The sequence below is a fragment of the Atheta coriaria genome, unplaced genomic scaffold (assembly GCF_025399875.1).
Source record: "Atheta coriaria isolate IRGN ID8LTWV9N9 unplaced genomic scaffold, Caltech_Dcor_3.1 hic_scaffold_3_pilon, whole genome shotgun sequence".
In the NCBI taxonomy this organism is placed as follows: Eukaryota; Metazoa; Arthropoda; class Insecta; order Coleoptera; family Staphylinidae; genus Dalotia; species Dalotia coriaria.
Window position 1 is genome coordinate 5,101,416 of NW_027045445.1, and position 21,980 is coordinate 5,123,395.

Below are 21,980 nucleotides of genomic sequence, written 5' to 3' on the forward strand. Positions count from 1 at the left end.
GACGTGTCTCTCGCCGCGCGCCTGCCACCCTCTCTCATCTCGCTGTCCCGCACCCCCTCGTACCGGACGCGCGGCGTCGCATGCAGTTTTCTAACGGCTTCGTACACCTCCGACACCTTTGCTTCGTTTTGAACTCACATTGTGTACACTAACTAATATTAATCCACAAAATAATTAACAACCAACAACCAACAACAAACATTCATCAAGATTAAACATAAAATTATAAATTAAAGAAGAAAAACTTTTAATATCATCCGGGAAACTTGTGAAAAACTTTTAAAATTTAAATTTTAATATAAAATCCATGCTTATGGGGATAATTTGCGCTTTGTAGAAGTTGCGTGGCGAGTTGAGGGTAGTTTTGTTCTTCCGGCGCGCGTTTTGGTTAGTTGTTTATTTGCCGATAACGGATAAAGATTTGTTTCGTCCGCTGCAACACCAACAAGCAAATTAATCGTAAGTAAAATTATTTTTATAAAATTTTTAAGCAAAAAACTTAAAATGATGAAATTTATTATTAATATAAAAATCATAAGGAGTGTTTTAGCGCTCGGAAAATTATGATTACGCTTCCGGAGTGTTTTCGAGTTGAGAGTTTAATGTTTTCGGCGGCGGCAAAAGGATCGTGTGTTTCTCGGCAGGCGGCGGTTGAATTATTTATGATTTTCCTGCTCAGGGCGAAGAAATCCAACGAGTTGCCATTCTTGCGAGATCAGCGGTGCGGGGGGCGGCGCGCGGAAGAAGGTGAAATGAATCGAATCGGGCGTATTTTCGGCAGGGCGCCGATTACGTAACTATCAGCCGCTTGGCGTACACAATAGTCATCTCCACCGCCACCGCCGCCGCCGCCGGAATTTCCTCTCCGCCAACAAAATCAACAAAGTAGAAAATTGTTTTATCAAAAACCCTCGAAAAAAACACATTTTAATTAACTTAATTGAACACGCAAAGTTTGAATGATTAAAACCGAGCTGTCATTCATTTACAAACGGACAAAAACCAATTAGCGAATTAAAATACGAATTGAAACGTTAAATTACCACTGAGGGAGAAAAAACAGAAAAGAAAATGACTTAATTAAACAAAGAATTTAGTAATTATTATTTCGTAGGATAATTATGATAATTGATGATGATTACAGTTAAAACATTTTTCTTTTCTTTGGAAGAAATTGTTCTCGTATTCGCTCATTATCTCAGTCGAGGTAATAATATCAAATGTTGAGATTGCGTTGAGAAGCGCGCGGAGTAAGAAGAAACGCAGAAATGTGTTAGATTCCACATTCGTAATACGTAATACGCAAGACGTAATACATAATGAAATTAACCAAACGTAGAATCGTTTAGCTAAATTAGTTTCGGAATTTAGTGCTCAGCCGCCGGGCGTCGATTAAAATCTCCAACCGCAAATATCAGCCTGATAGCGTGGAAGCCGGAAAATCCACAATGACGGAAACATTTTGATTGATTCATTAAAACGTCAATATTTATTAGTTTATTAGTGTTGTATAAATGTATTAATTTATGTTTTGTTGGGTTTTAATAAAATATTAAGTATCAAGAGGGTAAAATTGAGTTTTAGTCACGGGATTGATTAAGAGTGAGTGTAGTGAGTGTTTAATATCTTTTAGTCAAAAGTTGCATACACCATTATTTTCTTTTTTTATATTTTAGTTTTTTCACGTTCAGTTTTTGTATTTGAACAATCATATGGTTTTGTGCTGCACCGTAGATAAATGCGTAGGCGCAAGCTCCACCCCGTGACTAAAGTCTGTGACTAAAGTTCTTTAATCACTGTTTTGACCGTTCGTGTTTAAAATACTACTTTTTGTGTCTCAAAACGTTGAAAACAGAAAAAAATATTTTTAAAATTTTATTAATGCCTAGCCAGTAGATAAATGCGCAGACGCAAGCTCCACCCCATGTCTAAAACCCGTGGCTAAAGTAGGGGAAGGGGGGGCAAAGTGGGCCCCTGGGGGCAGAGTGGGCCCCCTAAAACTCAGGAGGCTTAAAAGATTGAGGGGCAAAGTGGGCCCCCTAAAATTTTTGATAAATAAGAGGGGAAAGTAACTCACATCAACAAATTCGAAGTAAGAAATGAAAAAAAAAATAATATAAGCAAAAAATGGATACAAAGGTAATAGCAAAATTTTTATAGGCGGGGGCCCACTTGCCCCATATTCTGAATTTTTTAATTTTGATAGACACGGCTTATTAATATTGAATACTGAACAAGGATGTAAAAAATAGTGTCACGAGTGAAAAAAGGTAAACAAGCCCCCTTTTTTCGCTTTTGGGGCCCACTTTGCCCCCCTCTCCCCTACTTTAATCACTGTTTTCGCCATCTGTGTTTAAAATACCATTTTTTGTGGTGAAAATAGAAAAAATTATTTTTTAGAAATTTTATTAATGCCTAGCCAGTAAATTGATCTATTTAAGTTAGTTATGAATGTATACTTGTGCTTTTGAGTAATGTGTGCGAAGGCATTAAGAAGTTCACAGTGGCTTGTTCCGGCGCTCGTCGCTTGGAAGTTAGCGTGCAGATTCGCGCAGATTTCGCCAAACTAAATGTAATGCTCGGCTGAGTGAACTTTGCAGCGCGAAATTAACGCGCGACGACTTCAGGCAGTCCCAGATTCGCCACATCAACCTATTTTGTCACTTTGTCTTGATATCCTAACATGGTTAACATGCATAATGCTAAAATTATACCAAAATGTATTTACTTAATTACGCAATAAAGTTAAACGCATTAAAAATAAAAAAATAATAAAAAATTGATATAAAATTGGCAATTTTGTTAGTTTAATTTGATTACTAATAAAATATTGACATTTTAATTAAATAATCCATCAACAAAATTCAGCAAATTAATTTATATTCAAAATAAATATTTTTATGTTGCAGATGACATTGGATTTGACATCAAATGCTAACAGAAAAGGAATATGACATCCGGGCGCGATCCAGAGCAAGAAAACAAACCAAAAGTGAAATTTAAAATCGCAATTAATTAAAAATAAATATAAAAACTAAAAATAACACAAAATAAATTGAATTAATAAATATCTGCATAAAAATACGAAAAATAAAATAAAATCACCGAAACATGTCAAAACGTCTGATCCTGATTATCGATCTGGACACCATAATGCCGGGAAGCAGGATGTCGTCGTCAACGCGCGACAACCTCGCGAAACAAGTATGACGGCTGAAACAACACCCCACAACCAAAAGTCAAGAAAAACCAAAAGTTAACATCCACAAACCTTAAAAAAACAAATCAAATCCATTAACAACAAAAAAATAATTTTTTTAGAAAATAAAAACAAAAAATGTTTAAAATACAAGCAAAAATGTTCTTCTGGTTGTTGCTGTTGTTGGTGGTGGCAGCGCCTTCAACGCGCGGCCAAAGAAAAACCGGAAAAATGTACGTGGCGATTGCAGCGCCGCCTGGAGAGCCAAGTTTCAGTCGAGCTTTTAATAAAACTCTTGCGAATGTAACTGCTGGGTATTTGCCGATCCATGCTGGCCGACAGGTGTACAACATAACACTGGACACAATCGTCGTGGAATTGCCGGTGAATGGCACTTTTAGCTCGGGTCTATTGGAACGTCTCTGCGGACAACTCGAGGGCAAGCACGTCGTCGCCATGTTGCTCATCGGTGACACTCCGGCGGCTTTTACCGTCTCCCAGGCGGCTACCTATGCTGGTATTCCTGTGCTTTGGGCAAAGGATCAAGGATTTTTAACCGGATTTAGTACTTCGGTAAGAATTGAATTAAAATTAATGTCTTGGGTTGTATTTGAATTTTTTTTTTTGTGTTGGGGGAAGCTCTTGGCACGTGTACGTGCGTGTAAAGCGCCTAAGCTGCTCTTGCTCCTGTTTTATGCTATTCCCTGTGCTTGGTTCAGTATTCAGGGGTTGCTTTTGAACTACCTAGTTGGAGCTTGAGCCCGCGCTCAAGTTGCAGTGTAAGGACGTTGCTACCGAAGGCAAGGAGAGAGAAAAAACGGTTTTGCCCGGCGCCTCCACAAAGGAGCTACTGTCCTATGAAAATCCCCGCTGTGCGGCTTCCAACAAACGATGATACGAGCATCTACATAAAAACCCACATAAAAATAAATTACTATCATTAATAACTACCTGACAACTAAATCCAAAATAAATTTATTTTTTATTTTTATTTTTTTTTTTTTTTTAAGTTTATAATCCGTAATTTGTATTGACGTTGAATCAAATTTTTATTTTTGTCTTTTTTGGTTGCGGGAAAGTTTCTTTGTCAATCTTCCCGCCGGCAGTCATTTTTTTTCCTTGTGAGTCTCAGTTTTATTTTTCTGCCGAAAAGTTTTCGCGCGCGAGCCATCGAACCATAACTTCAAATTGAATTTATTTGTTTGCCAGCTGTTCGCGCTTGGACTTTTGTCAACTCTCGTGTTTGTGCGTCGCTAATAGAATTTTGCATTCGACGAATGTAGGTCGGCCAAGCCCAAAACAACGATTGAATTTTAATTGTATAAAATACGCGCTTGTAATTAAGAATTTGATTGAATTACATTTGAAAAACATTCCGTCTTCCAAATGTGCATAACAAGAGAAGAGACATACTCGTATACTTTGCGGAAACGACTCAATTTGCCAGTCTTCCTGTATCGCCGGAACGTCCGACAATTCCCTCGGCCACAACCGCCGCGCGTCGTTGCGCTTTTGTATGCATATGCCCGGCGCCTTCACATTATGCTCCATCCGTGTAATTCGCCTTTTCAGCCATCGCTATGCCAATATTTGTCTACGTGAACGCTCTGATGAGACGTTCTTATGATAATGAACAAATTTTTTACCCTCTTTTTTTATTTCTACTCTCAACACTGACGTCAATGAAATTTTTTCGGTAATTTTATTTCAAGTATTATTTAATCAATTTTTTTAATTCATCGGGGTGGTATAATGATGCACAGCCATTATCGGCATATCGGGGCGTAATTACTTAACTCGTTAAGAGTCAACCAGCGTCAGCGGGCCGCGCTATAAACTTTCCCAATGCGATGCTTACAGTAATTAATTTCAACACGGGCGCGCGCCATGATGCCGCAAGAGGGGTAGAAAACCACACCGCAACCAGCATTTTTTATACGCGGCGCTATTAAAACAACATAACCTCAATTATTTTCAAATGCAAAAAGCCAAAACGCTTGAAAATCGAATATTTTAATGCATTAGAAACGCAGGATGCACACAGTTTTCATTTGATTGCACACAGTGATAAAATATAAATACTGTGCACCCTGTGCACGTCGCAGGGGATGTTCGCATGGCTTTTCATTGATTGAGTGTGCGCGCTTTCGTATTTTGATAACGGTTATTGAGATAAATGCAAATGCGTGTACGTTCGCCGGCGGCAAACACTAACAGCAAACAAACACGAACATACAATGTGTTCAAACATTCACATTATACAAGCAATCATCATGGTTATGTTACACGTCGTTAATTTTTATTGTGATTAAACTGCGGTTAGATTATAATCAAATACGTTAATTAAAGTGTGATTAAATTACCATTAGAATGTAATTCAATTCGGGGCGGCTTTTGATTACGTGTGTGAACATTAGTGGATATTAATTATGGCGCGAGGAGGAGTTAATTAAAGTTTTGCTCGGATTGCAATAGTTGAGCTGAATGCGGGGAACAATGTGTATTTGTTGTGGGATTGGATTCAATTTTATTTGCGTGTGTGTTAGTGTGTCTCTGTAGGTATTATCCTGTGCGATCAATCAGCGATGTTCATCAGGCGATAAATGTTGGTTTAGTCAAATCTGGGTGGAATACTGATATTTGATAGTTCAGGGAATTCAATTTGGGGCTATCTAAAGTGATAAAAATATTAGTTTTTAGGTTTTTGGAGGTTAAAATTGCAAAAAATTGATTTTACAGCCCTGGGGCAGAAAAAAATTTTTTTAACAGCCTTAGGGATGAAAAAACATGATAAAAATATAGTGGGAAAATAATTATTGTGTGTAAAACACACAAAAATCACTTTTTTATGCTTAAAATTTAAATTCTAGTAAATTAAGTCAAATTATTTACGAAATTTTATGATTTTTTTGACTTTTAGCTTGGAAAATTTGAAATCAAAGAAAAAAATAAATTTTACAGCCCTAGGGAAGAAAAAAATTCACAAAAATATAGTGGGTGAATAATTATTGTGTGTAAAACACACGAAACTCACTTTTTTGTGCTTAAAAGTTAAGATTTTGTGAATTAAGTTAAATTATTTCCGAAATTTTGGTAATTTTTTGATTTTTTGCCTGAAAAATTCAAAATCAAACAAAAAAATAATTTTACAGCCCTAGAGCAGAAAAAACAATTTATTTTACATCCCTAGAACAGTAAAAATTAAATTATTCGAGTAAAAATCATTTTTTCCACTGAAAACAATTTTTTTCCAAAAAACTAAAATTCCTCACGCTATTTTGGAAAATTTACGACCGCCTGATTGGCAAATCCCAAATCCATTCCATGTGCCAAGAAAAGAACATCCAGACAAGGCATAAGTAATTGAAGTACGATGGTGAGACGTGATGGAAACGAAGGAAAAGGATTACAGTCAAGCGTTCATTCATTCCGTCATTCTATCATCGATTGCGGCGCGCAATGGATGAGATCACCCGTATTAAGGACAAATGCCAGATGCGACGCACCCGTATTTATAATCGCTGCTCCGCCAAAGGCGAAGACAAAGTGACCAAGTCAATGTGACGCACATTTCACCGCAAGCAGCAAGAAAGTTGCCGAACAGTGAATTGCTTTTGTTTAGCCAAAGCATTATGTGAACCGAAAGTATCGGCCTATTGGGATTAGACGAGATGAATATTCATTATTTTCGCGTGCCACTTAAACTTCTTCTTCTCTTGCTTGCTCCTCACTTCGGGTTTTCTTAGTTGCTGGTTAAAAACCCGTTTTTCAAGTCGCGGGAAGCCACGAAAGTCATCTCGTTGGGGATTTTTTCTTGTCTCGCTGCTTTTGTGTCTCAACGGAGGCTTCTTCAATGGATATTGGAAATTCTTTATCAAGTTTATCTTTATTGTGCGGTTCAGACAATATTTCCACACTTTTTGATTACATTTTTAAGTATTCACGAGTTTTACAAGTTTTAAATGATTGATATCTATTAGAAATCAATTTATCATCAATTTTAAAACACAAAATATTTATTTTTCTATTAAATTAATTTTTTGATGTAATAAATCGAATTGAACAAAATGTTACAACAAACATGTTTCTTTGTGCGCGCTCTGGTGCGGCTGTAATTCCAAAAGTGTACTTTTGCGATAAAAACGTTATCCGAGCGGCGATCCTCGTGCAAGACACATAAAACGCGCAAGATAACAAGCGGGAACAAAACGACGAAGAGTTGCCACTATAAAATCACGAAATCACAAACAGCCCGCCGCGCAAATAGCGAAAAACTCATCCTTGGAGGAATCTCAAAGGCAAACCGATTCGTATCCATGTCGTAATCGTAAACTACACTCACAATCAAGTCAAGTTCAATTATAATTCCTTTTCTAAAATATTATTTGTACGTTTTTACTTCAGGTTGATTTTGTTTGCATTTGCAATGCCAGGCGCCTTCACCATGGCGCGCTGGAAAAGCGGGAAAATCGATGACGCGCTACATTTTGCGTATTCGCACTCGTCTAACGCGATTGTGCTAAAGCGTTATGTTGCCTTGAATTTCAAATGACCGCTCCGTTTGCGGTCGAACCCTGCCTCGCCCGGCGCCTTCACCAACCGCGGTAATAAGCGCCAAATGCAATGAGATGCAGAATATATTTTTCTTCCACCGTAAATTTATCACAATCAATAAATTATCAAGAGGATTTAGTTTGGTTGTGTTTTACTGGGGGTTTTAATTGGAGCTGTCGTCGACAGTTACCTGGAAAGTTAAGTGCGTCTTGTTTTAACCGGATCGGAATATTAAATGAAGACGAACAGGAAGAGAAAATGCAAAAAGCGGCGATAGTTTGCGAGGACAAAAACTTCATCGAATTAAATTTTAATAACTTAAGGGACAGCAGCGACGACGCCAAAGTCTTAGTCCTAGGAATCAAGAAAAGCTTATTTTCAGCTTAACGCAAAAAAATGCAAAAACTTTGAGTCACTTAAGTGCAGAAACACATTTCTAATTTATTTATACAAAAAATTAGTTTTTACCGGTTTAAAAACACAAATTAATTTTATTTTTTATTTTTTAATCAAAATTTCAAATTTTTTTGGGTTGGAGATGCAAATGTGGAAAGCATGTAGCGAAACAATATAAAACATTTACTTTTTGGTCCTGGGAGAGAGGAATGGGAATTTCGACGTTGTTTTTCTTCCGACACCATTTCGAGTTCTGTGTTGTGCCGAAGGGCAGAGGTTGGCACATTGGCACATTGGCACTTCTCCCTCTTGGATATTCCGCTTCACCCTTCGGCCGCCCCCGCGGTCTGGTGTCCGAGTTAGTGCCGACTGTCGACCTTTTGTTCCGAACAGGCCATCGCTGAGACTGACCTACATAAAAAACACATCCGCCAGAAATAGCATTTTGTCGTTGCTTCTCGACTCTTACTTTTACGACCGCCATTGTTGTACTTATTATTCATTCCCATTCAGCGTGGCATTTGCAATAAACCAGTAACACAAATATTCTGTTCTACAACCATTAAAAACCCAAGCATAAAAAATACAATATTTAAGGTTAGAATTAAAAATTACGAGGTATTAAACATCACTAGTATGTATATGCAGGTTGTGGTAACGGGGCGGAGCAAGTAAAACTTTAAAATCAAATAACTCAAAAACTATTTGAGATAAATTAAAAATTCTTTAACTGAAATGTCTATAAACTATTCCAGAATCTAAATTTATTATTATTTTTATTAAAAATTTAAATTTGGTGTCTTGAGTTTCCTTCCAAGTCCATTAACCTTTTGAAAAACTTTGAGTATGCGTTAATGTGTGGAAAACAATTTCAGGAATCCTCAGCCCTGGAGATGCACCTCGCGCCGACAAGCAGAGAGGTGGTGCAGGCGCTGCGCGGTGTCCTGCTGCAGGCGCACTGGCACACGTTCACGCTGCTCGCCGACCAGGCGGCGGTGAGCGCCCTCCAGCGCCCCGAGCTCTGGCATCCGCTGGCCGCCGCGCCCCTCCACCCCACCCTTGTGCAGCTGCCGACTCCTTTGAGGGCTCAACAGATATTCAGGTAATTAAATTTCATATGTGGCGGGCGTGCGGGCGCGCGCACGCTTCCGCTTGGTTTATTTAATTTGCTTGCGAGTTTTCATTATGGTGCGTGTCGGTATGTTTATCTTGCAAGGGATGATTATTATTTTGTCTTTATTAAAAGCATGTTCAAATACCTTTAATATAAACATTTAAAATAAATTTTTAGTATTTATTTTGAATTTACAGCATTTTGAAGTAAATATACGAAAATATGAATTCTGAACGCCGCGTGATATATTGTCGGAGAATAAGGTAGAATAAGGTAAATGCACACAGCGTGAGCGATGCGGAACTAGCGAACAAATAAAATTAGTACACGTCAGCAGAATTTTCACCGCACACACACACACAGACATAATACACTTTACAATCACCTGCCAAGAGCATTACGTGGAGGCGCCGGGCAACGTAGTCAAGATGCGGCGCTGCCACCCAAAGAAGATGTCACTAATTCGTCGTTGCTATAAAAACGTCTTCTCAAAACCTCAATGACGACTAAGAGGTCTAAGTGGACCGCGGCGTTTTGTTTTCTTATTGCTTCCTCGAGGTTTTTCGCCATTAACGAAGCGTACGCTGAAAGACGAAGGCCGACAGTGATGTATGACGGCTCACGACGTCGTCTTCAGTTTCGGGAATTAAGTGTTCCAAGGTTAAAGGAAAACAAACTTACCAACGCTTAGGAAACAAAAATCTTCACTCTAAAGATACTTTTCTCTTTAAGAAAATTAATGATTATCATAATAATTTATCAAATTTTTAAAAATTAAAATTTTTATTTTCAGGAAATTGGCAGATATCTCCCGTTCGACACGTGGTGTAGTCGTCCTGATGACAAACCGCCCGACAGCCATCCGCATCCTGGAGGATGCCAAACGATTAAACATGCTCGACGGTCATTTCGTCTGGATTTGGATTGACACATATACGCGCTCGTTGAAAAACCTCACCGAAACGCCCGACGAGCCGGACACACAACAGCAGCGAGTGCAGTTTTTTCGTCAGACGACCAACGCGCGATTGAAACGTTCCGCTAACGAGCCGCCGCGTGATTATCTGTTGCGCAGCGAGCTGAGTGATATGAGTGTGAATTATTTATTAAAAAACGATCAGTTCCTTTTGTTCAATCATCGTGTAAATGGCGTTGAAAGTTCTAAAAAATCGCGGAAGCGCCCCGACGACGACAAATCCATCTACAGTGGTAGTGGTGGGGGTAATAGTGGTGATGTAAAATCAAGAAGCAAGCGTTCCGCACAGCTGCCGGTCGGGTTGTTGAGTATTCGACCGGTGCCGGTAAAAATTGATCGACATCTTGTGAAGGGCACCGTGCGACTTGTGGTTTCGGCGTTACGGGTTGTCCTGGAACGTGAGCCAAATTGGCTGGTGGAGAGCCTCGCGTATGATAAAATGTTCACCAGCTGCTGGAGACCGCAGGGAACCAAGGAGAGGACTTTTACAACCATGTTTGGAAGGTAAAAACTTCAAAAATGTATTTTTCACAGATTTTTATGTCAAACAAAAATTCTGAATAAGTAACTCTTATCCAGTAATAAATTTAACTTAATCTGCATATAAATGTAAAGAGTTTTACTAGGAAACAGTTGTTTAAAATAAAAACACTGAAATATTTCACGCCAATTAATGGTGGAGGCGCCGCGCTGGTAATTGCAGCAAAAAGCAGCAAACAAAATTAAAAGTCAAACAAAACTTTTCGCACAGCGATACAAAAAACTCCCGACGCCGAATTTATGAGTATGACGGCATATTTAAACGGCGAAAAAAGCCAAGCGCGACACGAAGAGAGCGAGTTTAACTTTGAAGGAATGGTGGATGCGCCGGTGGAGCTAAATCACTGGCGCAAAGTTTGGATTAATTACGAACGGCGTCGCACTGTCGCCCTTGCCCTTTATGCAAGCTTTGCTGCGCGGATGTCATCCGTCTTCCGTTCGAAACACAGCACAGATTGCAGCTAGTCTAAAGCTCTCATTATTTCATGATTACTCATTCACATTCACAATGACAGCCGAGCACTAAATATTCTCTTCTTTTACTTTATCTTCATCGAAGAAATTTTTGATTTAATGCACTTGATTTCTGATTAAAGTAAAAGTAATGAAATTGTGATTATTTTAAATTGACGTGGAAATCAATAAAAATTGGGCAGTGGTGGAGGTATAACAGAATTTCGACAGTGGAATTTATGCAAAATTTATTTGGGCGTTTCTATAATTTCGCCGCTTTGAAATCGCTCGTTCACCGATAAATAATTCAACTTCAAACGAGTCGGTCTGCTTTATCCGGCCGTTCATTTGTGCGCTGGGTGAGTTTGTCCGGCACAAGTCATTATGCCTTTCAAAACCATCGGACAATTAAATTTACGTCAAAAAAATAAATTTTATTACGTCCACTTATGAATTACAAGCGTTTAGAGATGAGTACTATGCAAATATTAATTCTATTAATGTTTTAAATGATGAATTTCTGATGAATGATGTTTGTTACTAAATAACTCAAAACCCTTTTGACCAATTTTAATAAAATTTAGTAGGAAGATACTTTAGAACATGAAAAAGGACATAGGCTACTTTTTATCCTAAAATTTTGTCTTAAAAGATGTAAAATAAGACTTTAAAGTTCTTATGCAGATTTTATAATGATTTTAGTTATATAATTCAGCCCTAGGTGGCGTTCTAATGTAATATTTGTTTCTTCTAGTGAATATGATAATTTATTTATTTTAATATCCTTGGAGTCTAAATTTAAACGTGTCTCGAGATTGTTTTGACGAAAGTGCATATTCTACACAGGAAAATATAAAACGCCACTCGCATATCCCCCGGGCACTCAGCCCGAATAGAATTGGTGAATAATGCAGAACCGATTGCAATAAATCGAGGCGTGCTCATGCGCATTTTTGGCCGAAATCTCCAGCCGCTTGCATGTTGCGATCTCCCCCGTGTGTAGATAACAACCTTCCTGCCTGTAAAGCTTTCCGAAACGCGTAATGATAATTTATAACACGTTACACTCACCTCCAGCGGATTTACACCAAAACTAAACACGTTTATTTTATAGCCTAAAAATAAATTACCATTAAATAATATACAGGTCTATTAGTCATAATCTGTACATAATATTTTACTCACCGAATCAATATTGTTATTCATGTCATTCGGAAATTAAACAATTTTCATCATATTTGCTGTGTGCTGTGCTTGGAGCTGTTGTGTTTGATAAATTTAATGGAAATATGCACATAAATATTATTCGCCATCAAATAAATATCCTACCTTTATCGCCTGTGCTATTGACGATTGCCTGCCGAGTTGTTTTTGCTACTCGGCCACAAATACACGAAAATTTTTCAATTTCAGTCGTGAGTTTTTCGCTCGCGCCCGGCTCCTCGAATTTACGATATCATTACAAGCGCAGATGAAAATAAATAATACACTCGACGGGAAAGCGTCGCGCGATATTTTATTGCGCGCTTCGTCTAAACCTCTTTGCGTTGTTTACTTTTATTTCTTGCTGAGTATTTATGGCTTCTTTTATTTTTTAAATTTTGTTATATTAGTCACAGGAATGTTTTACAAATAAAAATGGAAATAACTCATTAAAAATCACAATTATATCTTCATCATCTTGAATATCTTGAAACTTCTTCACCTCGAGATAAATTAGTCATTTGGCAAACGTGCGATGTAAAAAAATGCAAATTCAAGCGATAAACTTCCAGCAGCACCTCAACTTCAACTGCCAGCGTGCTTAAAAGGCCTCTGACCGCATGAGTGCATCTATTGTATCAAGTAATAGACCTTAGAACTCATCTTTATTAATATTTTTAATGCAAAAGTTATTTTTTGTGTTTTTGTGTGTTTGTTTCCTTTTAACACAAAAACTACTCAAACAATCATCATGAAATTTTGCACAAATATTCTTAAGAATAGTACAAAGGACATAGAATACTTTTTAATTAAAAAAAAATAACATACAGGGTGTTAAAAAATTTCTGAAAAAAAATTGTGGTTTAATTTTTTTTATTTTCACCTAACCGTCATAAATGTCAGAATAGCTTCTTGAGAGGTGACTCGTGACTCGAAATCACCGGAGACTTATCGATAATCCCACGGATCGTCCGAATATGACGGCGGCTATCCGCACACTAACACACAAATAAATTCCCACACGCCTTCCAGCAACACATACCTTCATCTAGGATTAGGATCTGAGCCGGCACTTCTGCACTTTTTGTCAGTTCGTATTTGATTTCAACGTTTCAGTTTCCACCCTTCACTCGGCGCCGGTTTTTGAATCTTTCGACTTTTTCACTTCTCACTCTCAAGTTTTACGTTTTTGACATTGGCTGGCGTAAGAGCAAGATGAGACGGAAACTAATGACACAAAACCAAGCGCATGCGGTGTGGTTTTATCGCTTTTCTTCCAAGGTCGATAGAATGTCACCGGATTACCCGCTGCTTAAGTATCAAGCATTTGGCATTCATTTTCACCTCAAGCCGGAAACAAATTCGAAGACTTTTCAAAGTTTTTAAGTATCACATCAGAAAATCTAGGTCTAGGTTATACTAAAAATTTAATTAAACGTTGATAGTAATTTAATATCATTTTTATTACTTTTTAAACACTGAACAAAGTTTTTCGTGATTTTTTGTAATCCGTCATTGCAAAGTTGAAATTTATGTAAAATCGTAAAATATAGGACACTTCGATGGAAGCAAGGAGGGATTCTGCATACATGTACGTGCAATTTGTGCGCAATTTCGTCGGTCACGAGCAGACATTGAATGCCGCGGCGCGCCGTGACGTGCTTACAATATTAATGTCTGACTGTGCCGGAATAAAAAGCTTTCACATTGTTGGTTCTAATGAATCACAAACCACAAACCGCAAACCACAAAGCGCCAAGCATAAAACAAATATTAAAAATTTTAAAAATGCACGAATTTTATTTTCTCTCAATTTATTATACACACAGCAGAGTTCGGAAAACCTTGAAGCCCTAAAATGTTCAACACCGCCCAGGGGCGCTCAGGACGTTTATCCCAACAAATAGGCATACGTCGAGCAGGCAGGCGTTCGGAAAACGAAGGCGGATTAGTTGCTGAGCGTGATTTACAACTGCGTAAACGCGCACGACCTTCACAAAGCCCTTCTGTAAAGTCCCCGAAACACTAAACATACTAGTAGTAACAGTATGCAGTAAACTATCACCAATTAACCAATAAATACAAAGTGTAAACAATTTTTTTCTACTTTAAACACGGCCGTGGCTAAAATATTTTATTCACTGGTTTTAGTCACGGGTTAGGAAGAAGAAACATATCTATCACCAATTAACCAATAAATACAAAGTGTAAACACTTTTTTCTACTTTAAACACGGTCGTGACTAAAGTTTATTATTCACGGGTTTTAGTCACGGGTTAGGAAGAAGAAAAATATCTATCACCAATTAATCAATAAATACAAAGTATAAACGCTTTTTTTCCTATTTTAAACACGACCGTGACTAAAGTTTATTATTCACGGGTTTTAGTCACGGGTTAGGAAGAAGAAAAATATCTATCACCAACTAAACAATAAATACAAAGTGTGAACACTTTTTTTCTACTTTATACACGACCGTGACTAAAGTATATTATTCACTGGTTTTAGTCACGGGTTAGGAAGAAAAAAAATATCTATCACCAATTAACCAATAAATACAAAGTATAAAAAAATGTTTTCTACTTTATACACGACCGTAACTAAAGTATTTTATTCACGGGTTTTAGTCACGGGTTGGGAAAAAGAAAAATATCTATCACCAATTAACCAATAAATACAAATATAAACACTTTTTTTTCTACTTTAAACACGACCGTGACTAAAGTATATTATTCACTCGTTTTAGTCACGGGTTAGGAGGAAGAAAAATATCTATCACCAATTAAACAATAAATACAAAGTGTAAACACTTTTTTCTACTTTAAACACGGTCGTGACTAAAGTTTATTATTCACGGGTTTTAGTCACGGGTTAGGAAGAAGAAAAATATCTATCACCAATTAATCAATAAATACAAAGTGTAAAAACTTTTTTTCAACTTTATAAACGACCGTGACTAAAGTATTTTATTCACGAATTTTAGTCACGGGTTGGAAAAAAGAATAATAAATGTTTAAATGTCGTAAATTAATCTTGTAATCTGGGTAACACAAAAGGTGTTTCCGGTTTCCAAGAAAATTACCTCAGTTTCCATTTCGCAAATCACAACACAGGGAGCAATAAAACACTGCATAAATCAGGAAATTATCCTGGGAATTATATTAGATATAGTTTATATCGTTTATATTTTCGAGGTCGTGTTATATCATCCGGAAAATGTATTTTTTCCATGCTTCCAAACGACTAAAAAACACCTTTAGAAAAAAACAGTTTTTTCCCCGATACAGAAAGGAAATCTAGGTTAACCGTACGATACAAAGTCTAAAAAACTTTATTCCACACACCAGCAGACAAAAAAGGATCAGATATCTTCGGCCGAACAAAAAGATAACTATTTTTCATGAGTTCAATAAAAAAATAAGAAAAACGTTCACTTTTATATATTGCTAATGAAGGAAAACTGTCCATCACCAATCAATAGAGATAAGTTTTATATTAATAAATCACTTCTTATACGTGAGACTATGCGACAGCTAATATAATGTGATGTAATGCGATCTGATTTGTTCCTCGTCGATAGAGATGTGCGTTGCGTGCAAGTTTTCGGCTGGAAATCGATTTTCTTGACTTGGAGTACAAGAACACATTCCAAAGTGTCTCGTGCAGATATTCCTAGTGATACGATACCTAATTCAACAATCTGGCACAAACATTCCGCACATTAATATACATGTTTGTTTATTGTTGTTGTAGAGAGTTGAAGACGGTCTGCACGGACGCGCTGGCCGGGAAAAAACTAATACAAGACATTGGCGTTGACAAACTGGACAAATCATTAGTAGCAAACTTCGAGATTCTGAATTTAGTTCCTGATCACACATCGAAGGACAACGATATTGCTAACCCTATTAATGCTAATGCTAATAATAATACTAGTTCTTACAATAGTAATAATTCATCGGGAAACTCACAGGATTACGGTAAGCTAATAAAAAATTGAAAAAAAAATTTTTTTGTTAAAATGAAGAATAATGTGCGTAATTTTCATTCCATTCGTTGAATTTTTAATTGGGCGCGTTCCAGAGGGTGATAATTTACGATGGAAGCGGGTCGGCATCGTCTCGGGGCGAGCAGTGCGCCTGGACACGATCGTGTGGCCGGGAGGCGATTTGTCAGTGGCGGCGTTGTCGACACGAGCGCGTACTGTGTTCCGCGTGGTGACTGCTCTCGCGCCTCCGTTCGTGATGGAGTCCGAGCTGGACGAAGACGGACAGTGTCTTAGAGGTAACGAATGTGCCACCCCACCGCACACATATCACACTGGTATGAAATTTCAGGCCTTCCTTGTCATCGCGTGCTCACAGCGGACAAAGATAACTTAACCCTAGTGTTCAACGAGATGGAATACAAGCACCGGTTGGAGGAGGAAGAAGAAAACGGGGCGGATTATGATGACGAGGAGATGAAACCCAGTCCAGGATCAGGGGTGATACGTCACCCTTTGAGAAGTTCAAGTATCGCACAAGGTGTTGCTATGGTTTAGCAATGGATCTGTTGGAGAACATCGCGCAGGAGTTGGAATTTGATTTCCGGTTGTACATCGTTGCTGATGGTTTGTTTGGAAGCAAAACCATGATTCGGAAAACCCGGAAAAACGTGAAGTTGGTAAAAAATTCCTTAGTTATCGTTTCGGTAAAGATGAATCAGGTAGATCCTATCAAGATGAGTTTGATGATGATGATACTGATGTGCGATGGAATGGGATTGTGGGTGACCTTGTTTCCGGGACGGCGCATATGTCTTTTGCTTCGTTGAGTGTCTCCAGCGCGAGGAGTGCGGTGATCGACTACAGCGTGCCGTATTTTTTTAGTGGAGTGTCTTTTATTGCCGCCCCCCAGCAGAAATCGGAGATTCCACTGATGGCTTTCCTCCTGCCATTTTCTCCAGAGTTGTGGATCGCCATCTTTACCAGTTTGAATATCACCGCCATTGCTGTGGCTATTTATGAATGGTTGTCCCCGTTTGGGTTGAATCCATGGGGCCGTCAGAGGTCCAAAAATTTCTCGATGAGTTCAGCGTTGTGGGTTATGTGGGGTTTGTTATGTGGACATCTCGTTGCTTTCAAAGCCCCAAAAAGTTGGCCCAATAAATTTCTAATTAATGTCTGGGGAGGGTTTTCGGTCATCTTTGTAGCTAGCTATACTGCTAACATAGCTGCGTTGATCGCTGGGTTGTTCTTTCATAACACCGTCAGTAATTATCACGATAGAAGTGTAAGTTTACATTTTATAACCTTAAATATTTTTTTGAGGTTAAAATTTGGTTATGTTATAGTTACTGAGTCAAAAAGTCGGAACACCGAAATCCTCAGCTTCCGAATTCTACGTCCAGAAAGCAAATCGTCTGTTATGGGAACACATGCATAAATTCACGCTGGAGAATGTTGAAGATGGTATCGAACGATTGCGTAATGGGTCACTGGACATCCTCATCGCCGACACGCCGATCCTAGACTATTACCGCGCAACGGACCACGGCTGTAAACTGCAAAAGATTGGCGACACGATTAACGAGGACACTTATGCCATCGGGATGACGAAAGGATTTCCGCTCAAGGTAATAACTTCTCCGTCATAAAAAACCTCCCGGGGTCGTTTATCACCTGTGGTTCACTTTAAGACCGAATCTCGTACGTTGTATTATATTGCTCACTTGCAACACATTTATGACGATTTCCCAGGATAGCATATCCGCCGTGATAGCGAAATATTCCAGCAACGGCTATATGGACATCCTGCAGGAGAAGTGGTACGGTGGGCTGCCGTGCTTCAAGCTGGAAACGGAAGTCGCCCAACCGCGTCCGCTCGGCGTCGCTGCGGTAACGGGCGTTTTTATTCTACTTGGCGTTGGGATGATTATGGGCCTGCTGATCCTGCTCGTCGAGCATTTGTTTTTTCGATACTCGCTGCCGCATCTGCGTGAGAAACCCAAGGGATCCGTGTGGCGGAGTAGGAACATTATGTTTTTCAGCCAGGTATAACCTCAAAATACCACAATTTAATATCAACTTTAATTAACCAAAAATTGTTTCAGAAATTATATCGATTTATCAACTGCGTTGAATTAGTATCCCCACATCATGCAGCCCGTGAACTGGTGCATACAATTCGTCAAGGTCAAATCACGAGTCTCTTCCAAAAGAGTATCAAGCGGGTTAGTAGTGTTCCCATCAGCAAATCATCATCATGATACCTAATCAAATCAAATAGTTTATTAAATGAATCAAACTTCCCCTTGATGAAGGAATTGTTTCAGAAGGAACACGAACAACGTCGGCGACGCAAGAGTAAGGCCCAGTTCTTCGAGATGATCCAGGAGATACGCAGGTGAGTCCCCCGGAAGTCTGTCACCAGGTAGTAACTGATAATTACTGTGAAAATATCAAGTACACTTCGCAGGCAACAGCAGGAGGAACGGGAGCAACCTCTGGAGAGTGTCGCCGAAGTTGCTGAAGGTGACCTATCACCAGAAAACTCCCCTGAGGGTCCTGAGAAAAAGGGTATGCTTAGTCCCAACATCATACAGCGAACATTCAAGCGCACAAGTCCGAAATTCGACAACACTGCCACGCACAAACCGACGACCAACAACCGGTCGCCGACGTACCTCAACAAACCGTTGATCTTCAGCCCACGTTCCAAGTCCCGTGCGGCAAGCTCCAGCAGTCTGGCTTCCTCAAGACGTTTTAGTACGGATAGTGTATTCAACAGCAACCATACCATCAATCGGAATGCTGTGGGACGTAGATTGAGTAAGGATGCTTCGTATTTCCTCAACTCCAGCCCACCGGATATCAACAGCAGGAGATCCAGTTATCTGGAGATAGTCCCCGGAGCTGCGGGTGCTGGGAAATTCAAGTCGCCTGTGTTGAGTATTGAAAACGTCAATGAACTCACACATGAAAGAAAACTCTCGGATGCTGAGAGCATCGGACGCAAATTGGCTACGCTTCCAAAGTATAGAGATTCTATTGATAAGGACCGTCTGGTTCCACAATGTGGGAGAGATTTGGGGAGGAGTGATGAGACTTTAGTTAAGGATAAAGATAAAGAAAAAGAAAAAGAAAAGGAAAGGTCTTCATTGAGCGATAATAGCCAATCGCACAGTTGTAGTAATCTCCTCAGCCCCCCACCAATAGGTGGCAGTAATAATCATGAGACTACAAGTCTCACTAGTCCATTGTCAGATCCCAAGAGCTCCGATGATGAAGCCACGCGTAGAAACAAACAGCTTCACTTAGAGCTACAAAGTCGTATGGCCGAGAACCGGCGTAAAGAATTCAAACAAAATCCACATATTCGCATACAAGTAGAAGATACAAGTACAACAACCACAGCAACAACTTCAGTATCATCAAGCAGACGTCGTGGGCCTGCAGGGAGGAAAAATAAAAGACATCAGAGTCTGGGTCAGGATCCAGAACCAGCGCATCGTACGAAACTCGGCGATCAGTCAAAGTCATTGGATGCGGATGTGACGTCGGAGGATTTACCACTACCACCGGCGCCTCCACCACCGAATTGCTCACCGCGGAACTCCAACGGGCGATCGCCGCTGGAACGACTCTCCAAGGATGAACTGGTGTTGCTGTGGCGGAGCTCCGAGTCGGAACTACGCAGCCATCTTCTGAAAGCCATTAGGGATAAGGATGAGGTGGCGGAGAAACCGCCTTGAGAATAATCCACAACCTCCTCTTATAAAGAGAGGACGTGAATATTTCTCCGGAGAAAAATAAGATGCATATGATTCGAGCTCGTTTTAGGTAATTTGCACCAAGCAACGCCTTCTTTCTGAAACATAAAGATGATGATGATAACGACGATAGAAATAAACACGTTTATTTTAGCATAATCAAAACAAAACAAAAGAAGAAAAAATTTTAAGAAAAAAACGTTAAGTAATATCAACTGCCAATTATGATTATTCACTTATCTATCTTATAGATAATAATTAACGATGATGAATTCTAGGATAAGAACTAAAGTGTCTCTAATTAACACAAAACATTCACGATTTTAATTCAAATTACTAAAGATAAAAGCGTTTTAAAAGTAAACAAAAAAAAAACAACTAGAGTGGTGATATTGAAGTCTTATGCCAGATCGTATATAAATATATATATATTATATAATGTATAATTATTACAATTACTATGATAGAGGTATCTGAATAGCGCTGAATAGGAAATGAAGAAAAATAAAATGATAGCGTAATATCTATTTAAAAATAAAAAAGCAACAAAAACTAAACTTTCACTAATGCGCCACCTTTAGCGAAAAAAAATGATAAATGTTGACTCTATAAACACAAGAAACATTCAGACAACTGTAATGACGTAGATGACGTTTATAATAATCAGAGGAATTGAGTTATTAGTTGTGTACGAAACATCGATGCAAACATTTTCGTTTAGTACACGTACGCGTTATGAGAAAATTATGGTGCCAAATATATAAAATATTGAATTGTATTAAGATATTATATACATATTAGTAATGCAGATGAACACAATATTGAGTAAGTTGTATGGAAATGAAACAAACACCAATTGAGATGCAAACAAAACAAAAAAAATTTAAAAAGTTCGTTGAGTTGAATTCAACCGAAACATGTGTCAATTGATGAGAATTGATTTTATCGAATACAAGATTCCGTCAGATTCATTACCATTTGTGACACACGACTGAAAATTGTATTTTAAGCTGTTTGAGTTGAAAATTTGAACGAATCAGATGATATATTCCAAGATGGCGGCTCGTTGGACATTGCACATTCTACGGTTTGTTGATTATATTGAAGCTGAATAGTTTATTGACTTTATATATTATATTGACAGCTTTTACATGAAAACGGTGGCCGGCAGACGCAAATGAATGAAGTACATTTTAAGGGAACAAAGATATCTGAACTTTTTCATTACTCGATCCGATACTTACACATGTTTATATGTATGTATTTCCGGATGTTAAGTCGAATGCAGATTGATTAGGAATACAACTGTAAGCAAAGCAATATTTAACACTTTCAGGACTTTGAATACTATGAGTTTTTCATTATTAATCTAAGCACATACAAAACACAAGTGTATTTGAAGAAAAAAAAAACGTTTTTAAAGTCTATGTGTTTCAATAAAATCTTAAAAATTGTTATTATTCGTGTAATTCATGCATTTTTTGTGTCACACACGTTTGAAACTTGTACATACTGTAAATACGTACCATGAAGTGCAGAGATAATTTTTAATTACCATTAAATGTTCAATTTACTGAAGATTAAGATAAATGATGTGTCTTGGTTTCGTTTTTGTTTGTGGCGTTCAAAGGCAGCAATAAAATGATTTGATTTCGCATTGTTCAACAACTTGATATGAAAATAAATAAAAATATTGTAATCTCATTTTGTAATTATATAAAACGGACTAACAATACTTTAATTATTGTTGACAAATATAAATCTAACTAGAAAATTTATGTGTTTGATTTTTT

The 21,980-nt window shown here is 38.3% G+C and overlaps 1 protein-coding gene across 1 annotated transcript; it reads left to right on the forward strand.

Annotated features, from left to right (window-relative positions):
• On the forward strand, window positions 1-21,961 carry LOC135804319 (uncharacterized). The gene is given in 14 exon segments (XM_065318149.1): window positions 1-459; window positions 2,910-3,772; window positions 9,025-9,251; window positions 10,057-10,743; window positions 16,189-16,415; window positions 16,519-16,719; window positions 16,773-16,886; window positions 16,889-17,062; window positions 17,065-17,708; window positions 17,770-18,051; window positions 18,176-18,469; window positions 18,529-18,648; window positions 18,751-18,821; window positions 18,894-21,961. Coding segments are annotated over 13 exon segments (4,752 nt in total). The 5' UTR covers window positions 1-459; window positions 2,910-3,337; the 3' UTR covers window positions 20,170-21,961.
• Window positions 21,962-21,980: the final 19 nt, after the last annotated feature.